At 36.8% G+C, this 6525-nt stretch overlaps 1 protein-coding gene across 1 annotated transcript; it reads left to right on the top strand.

Annotated features, from left to right (window-relative positions):
- The first annotated feature begins 292 nt into the window (after nt 1-292).
- LOC121374826 (transcription factor Sox-2-like) lies at nt 293-2714 on the top strand. The gene has a single exon (XM_041501940.1). It carries the CDS (start codon nt 549-551, stop codon nt 1554-1556), a length of 1008 nt encoding a protein of 335 aa, XP_041357874.1. The 5' UTR covers nt 293-548; the 3' UTR covers nt 1557-2714.
- The last annotated feature ends 3811 nt before the right edge of the window (nt 2715-6525 follow it).

The raw sequence follows: 6525 nt of genomic DNA, 5'->3' as shown, positions 1-6525 counted from the left end.
CGGACGACGTCTTTCAAATAGCGAATGGGGTCCACCATAACGTGTCCAACGAGTGCGCCGAAAATGTTCGGTGGTTGAAAGCTCGAGATATAATTAGATTTGCTCACCGTTTGAGGCAGGACAAAAGACTGCTACCTGACAGGCCCCGCCCCTTTCCTTTGACACGGCGGTATTGCTGCGTCATAGGACTATTGTCTGTCACGTTCAGCTCAGTCCATCAGACTTGTCAAAATAGCGCGCGCTGATTGGCTGGGCTCACGTCTATTTTCTATGGGCAATGAATAGGCCAGGAGTTGTATAGCATATTAGGAGAAGAAAGGGAGTGTTTCGGTTGTTGCAGCAAGGCTATAGACCAGTGTGAAAGCGGTAAAGATTTATCATTTTATCTATCTGTTGAACAACACGACACAGTGTGTTATTGAGTGTGGAGTGGACTTACGGCTACAATCAATTCACTCGCATAGTAGGACAACAAGGGAGGAGAAAAAACTTTCTTTCTTTTCTCTTCGGAAACTTCTCGTGTCGAGTTGTGCACGCAACCCGACTTGATGTATACGACATTAGGTGAAAACGATAACATGGAGGTGGACCTGTCCAAGACCGCCGTTCCCCCGTCGAGCATGCCGCCGTCGTCGGTGCCGCCTCAGCACCAGGGCCACGCGCCGCCACCCCAGGCGCACTCCCAGAACAACCCGAACATCCAGGCAAATTCGCAGAACGGGGCCAACAACAATTCGGCGGCCAAGAACGCTCAGTCGAACGCGGACCCTCGCGTCAAACGTCCCATGAACGCCTTCATGGTCTGGTCCCGGGGTCAGCGGCGAAAAATGGCCCAGGAGAACCCCAAGATGCACAATTCTGAGATCTCCAAACGCCTGGGGGCCGAGTGGAAACTGCTGACGGAGGCCGAAAAGCGGCCGTTCATTGACGAGGCGAAGCGACTTCGGGCCATCCACATGAAGGAACACCCCGACTACAAGTACCGACCCCGCCGAAAGACGAAGACCCTGATGAAGAAGGACAAGTACGGCTTGCCTGGGATGCCGGGCAACCCCCAGATCCAGCAGGCCAGTCGCGAGGCGGCCGCCATGTACCCGCACATGAACAGCTACATGCCCAACGGGTACCCGATGATGGCCCATGACCCGAACGCCTATCACCAACATATGCAGAACCAGATGGCCGGCTACGGCTACCCTGCTCAGACGATGGCCGCCGCCCAGATGCCCGGCTCCTACATGAACGGGACGTCCACGTACTCAATGTCGCCCATGGGACACTACGCCATGCCGTCGGCTCAGGTCACCCCTCCGTCGATAAAACGAGAAACGAACACCCCGACCCAACCGACGGGCCACCCGAACCCATCGGCAAAATACCCCGAAGATCTCCGACAGATGATTCACATGTATTTACCCGGCGAGCAGGGGGACCACGCTGCCGCAGCCGCAGCCGCAGCTGCACAGCAACGGCTACAACAAATGCAAGGACAGTACGGTATTCCGACAACGAGCGAAAGCCACGTGAACAATACGGTGCCGTTGTCGCACATGTAGAGAGAGAGATGGACACAGAGAGAAATAAAACTCAATAACAAGTCGACTGACAAGTGAAATTGACGGCGGCAGTGAACACACAAAAACCCAAACCCCCGTGCTCTGTGTGGAACAGTTGTGCGAACGTGCCAAAGGTTTTGCACACACGTTTTCTTGATGCGCGGACGGATGGACGACTTGTTATAATAGTATCCGTCAAGTGAGTACAACACGAAATACAGACTGCGAACTTATTAAGAATTCTCTCTAAAAGGTGTGCGAGATTCCGTGATAGTGAAATCCAGGGACCAAGCTTCTCAACAAAATGTGCTAAATAGACATTTTTTTACACTCATTTTTTAAAACTGAAAACAAAAATGAGTGATCGTCGCAAAGCGGTTTACATTGTGCGAGCGAGAGAGAGAGAGAGGTAGTGTGAAATACATTTCATTTGTTCATTCCATGAGGGTATTTGTCGAGAGATCAATTTCCGAACATAATGTTGTGTTTTCATGTCAATAACACTGGGGTTCATTCTTTTTATACTTGATTAGTATAGTCCCAAACGTCCCGAACGTAGCATAATAACAGTTTTTAGTTCATGTTTTGTTTATCAGAAAGCATAGTGTAAAAAACCATTCATTCCATTTTTCATTGTCTATAGTATTTTTTGGATGTGTTTTTTTATGTATCATTATCGTTAAAAAGACGCCTTTGTATAGATGTACAGAAAATGTTAGGATATTATATATTATTATTATTATATTTTACACACATTTTGTTCGCGCCTTTATAAGCCGACAACTGTGTGAATCTATTTAACGATAAGAAATTCACACGGCACAAACTGTTGTCTAATTTATTTCATACATTCCGTTTTAAGACTCAATGTCGACGTCTTCAAATTATATACAGTAATGAAGAAACTACTTCCAACATTTCATTTGTGGGTTTTTTTTTCTTTGTTGAATTTCGTTCCGAGGTGTTCTACATTCCAAACTTTTTTGTCTCCTCTGTACGTATTTTCGTCCATGTTATATATTTTGTTGAGCTTATGATTACGATTTTACTTACTTGAAAGATGATTTGTACATATATGTCACTTTAACTGTTATTTTGGCGCATAATTCATTTTTGAGAAAAAAGAAAGAAGAAAAAAGTAAAAATACAAAATATGAATCTCGAGTTGTTATGGCTATTTAGTTGTTTACTTAGTTAAAATTATGATTATGTTTACCACTGTTGCGGGTGATGTTTATGGGTGGAAATGTTTCCACAATAATTACTCCTGACTCCTTGAACAAGTATCAGCGTACTCACTTTGTGTTTTCGCTAACAGAAAGTGTTTCTAGGTTGTACCGACGGACACAGGACATTTTTATCTTTCCGATGGTTATTTTACTTAATAGTAAACGTCTGTGCATATCTACATTGGATTGGTGTTTGTATGGCAGGGTGGGTGTGGTGGGTGGAAGGGTATATGACTCTTGAAAGTCTGTATTACGGAAGCACTTAAAAAGCCTGGATCCATTTTAGTTGGTGTCAAGTATTTGTTTTAGTCTGATAATTGTCAAAACACGTTTTAGTTTTACCCAGAGTATCGGTTGGACGTTGTAGAAGGAAAAAAAATCGTTCAATTTGTGACCGTCGTTCTTCGCGCTGTAATGTACAACTGAAGTATTGAACGTTATCATATTGATTGTATCAGTTAATATTTACAACGTAATTTTAGGTGGTAAATTGATGTTGGCAAATTTTATTATCATTGCAATATCGAATTACCAAGCCTTCGACTAAAATATGTTTAATGCATCGACTATGCGTTAAAATACGCTTTTAATTATTTAGGTTTTTTTCAATTACTTTTTTATTTAATTCAGGTTTTTTTATTTAATTCAGGTTTTTTTATTTAATTCAGGGTTTTTACTTCACAACTATAGTTTATTCATTTGTATTTTGTTACGGTAATGTTAAAAATTTACATTACATTTTCATGTTAGAAAGATACTGATGATAACCGTGTACGTGTTCGTATTTAAATACGTTAAACTTAATATTTAAATTTAAACACTATTCATTTCCCGTTACATTAACAATATAATAATACATTATTTTATATTAAAATATTTCAATTTTAGTTAGGTTTAATGTCACCAATTTCTTCTTTGGAGCAAAATTATTAATCTTTGTTTGCTTTTTGATATTTGTTTCTTTTTATAGGAATGTAACATTTCTCTTATAATTGCTTCTCAGGGTTAGCGTTTAGGTATATTTTCATTTTGTTTATAAATTTCTAACTTTGTAGAAAACACCGAATCGATACTATCTTATAAATGTTTTAGCCCAGGGTTAGCGTTTACTTGTATTTGTTCTTTTTATTTAATTTTTAAATGTGGAGAAAATACACAAGTGATACTATCTGTCTTATAATTTCAACTCGGGTTTAGCGTTTATTTGTAAATTTCTCTTTTGTCTGTTTTTGTCTTCTCTCTTCTTTTTGAGGAAAGAATACCGAATCGATACTATCTATAATAATAATAATATTTTATAAAGTTTTTGATTTCAGAAAATGATTACGAAATTATTATGGAATGAAACTTTGTGAAATGTGATATTTTTTTTCTCATTATTGTCTTGATAACATTTACATTTCGTTTCTCATACATTTATTTATAGCGCTTTACATTTTGGAGATTCCATCTAATCTCGGATTATTAATTTGACAGTTATTACATATAAATTTAGGAGATTTCATCTAATCTAAAAAGTATTAGCTTGCCAATAATTACATATACGCACTGTTATTAACGACACCTGATATTGACATGTTGCATTCTATTTCACTTTAAAATGTATTGGATGCGTTGAAATGTTTTCCTATAACCTATGTTGTTATCTCATACTTTTTCTTCTACCCGAAGGCATACAGTAGTCGGGGAAATTTAAAAGCTGCAAAATTAGTTTACTTGTCTTGTCTTAGCTCGCGGGCTTTGGCGTAAAAAGCACTCGACACGTGTACATTTCAAAGTGTACATTTCTTCGCCTTGGTTTTCCCGTATACTTAAGTTGAAAGGTAAACACTTTCAGGTGTCCCAGTGCTGCCAGCGGGGAGCGTGCGAACTACGTCTGATTTGCATGTTAATTTCATCGTTTGCGGAAGGTTTAGTGTATGTACAACAGGTCTACGCGAATGAACTTTTTAATTGCCCTTGTAAAAACTAGTTTAATTTGTATAGTTAATTAGGTGTGTTTTCCCAATTATATACTTTCTTACCAAACATGAACTTATTTGTTTTTAACGTAGGTTGTATTTTAGATAATTCTATTTGTGTTTTTATTTTAATTTAATTTCTAATTCTGCAAATTCTGTGAAAATATATTTTGAATTATTGTAGACACAATGAATTAGTTACAAAAAAACTCACAAGATAACCATGTATTTTTGTATGTTTAGTGAGATGATAGAAAATATATTTATTTATACAACTGATGGTTTTTTTTATTTATAAACTGCATTCGTCGCAAGTGTTTTATAAATGTCAATGAAATATATTAGTGTTATACGCGTCCAAGATATAACAAATATATTTATCATGTCATACTGCACGCAATGCGTAGTCGCATGACAAATACCAATATAAAATGTATTAAAACGAATTTAGTATTAGAACAGAAATACGGCAACTGCAACATACAATACGAAATATATTAAACGAGTTAAATGATTTCGAGAGGTGGAACGCATTCATATCAATTTACTGTAAAATTTAACACAAATATCCAGACATTATTTTGAACAACTGTTACATAAACATGACCTGTAGAATTCTCATTCAGAATAGTTTGCCTTGGGGTGAAGATAACATTTCATAATTGGTGCAGTTTTAATATTGTTAATGAAATAAAAGTGTAATTATTTTATTACGTCTTAATTAATAACGTTTTTAAAATGACCAGCTCTACAAAAGTGATTATTTAATGTGAGATTTTATTTTTTGAAAGTGTTTAAATATTTTAAATATTTTTTTACATTAAATAGCATTAATTAAAAACAACTTATTTTTCAACTTGATTAATTTGCGGTTGTTTATTAGAACACCTTTTTATGAGCGGAAAATTTCGATAGATTCTTGTTAAGTTTATTAATTTAGAAATAAACACCATTAAAGTCCAGAAATAGTTTTACCAGTTATTTATCATTTCAATATTTTTACGAATCCTAAACAAACATTAAAATAAATATTTTATATGATATATTATTATGAGTTTGCCAAAAGTACATTTATAAATTAAATGAATTTATATCCGCTTAATATTTTCTCTTTTTTTTAATTAACTATTTTTATTTGCATTAACTATTTTTATTTGCATTATCTATGTAGGTATATTTTAAAATGCAACTTGAATATATTTACGAAATGGGCAGGCCAGTATGTGTTTACATCAGTTGAGAATATTTATTAAGCGAAATGATTACTTGTTGAGGCTTTATGGTATAAGGAAATGCACAATTGTCGTAAATTGCTTTCTTGTTCAACTTTTATTTAAGAATTGAACACCAATACTATTAATTGTAATACCATAATTAGACATTTTACAGACGCTGTAATTAGTGTAGTTAATGATGGAAGTGACTACCAATTATCGCCCAGGCGGTTCAATTTCAGTCCTTTCCCGCCCATTTCCACGGCAGCTGTCGTTTGATTGGCATCTGGCTGGTAGCGACCGAAATCGACTACCCTTGCCCCGTGTCATTTCGTTCTGGGCTAAGTGATTACAAGCCAGGGTCGTAGTCTGGTTTCACAGCCCGCGAAATAGACGCCGCCGATTTGGTGTGGTTTAAGAAAAACAATTATTTTAACTATGCACTAGTTGCTAACTTGGAAGAATACCAAGAGAAAAAACAGACGCCGAGCTGGGGGGAATGGGGGTAAAAAAATATTTTACTTTAAAATGGATCTATGTAAGAATTATATATTATGTCAGAAAT

This window comes from Gigantopelta aegis, chromosome 1, assembly GCF_016097555.1.
Source record: "Gigantopelta aegis isolate Gae_Host chromosome 1, Gae_host_genome, whole genome shotgun sequence".
Classification (NCBI taxonomy): domain Eukaryota; kingdom Metazoa; phylum Mollusca; class Gastropoda; order Neomphalida; family Peltospiridae; genus Gigantopelta; species Gigantopelta aegis.
The sequence above is the reverse complement of the archived record's forward strand: the minus strand, read 5'-3'. Positions and strand labels throughout refer to the sequence as shown.

Excerpts from the sequence above, each read along its gene's own strand:
- LOC121374826 (XM_041501940.1), top strand. The coding sequence starts at position 549 with ATGTATACGACATTAGGTGAAAACGATAACATGGAGGTGGACCTGTCC.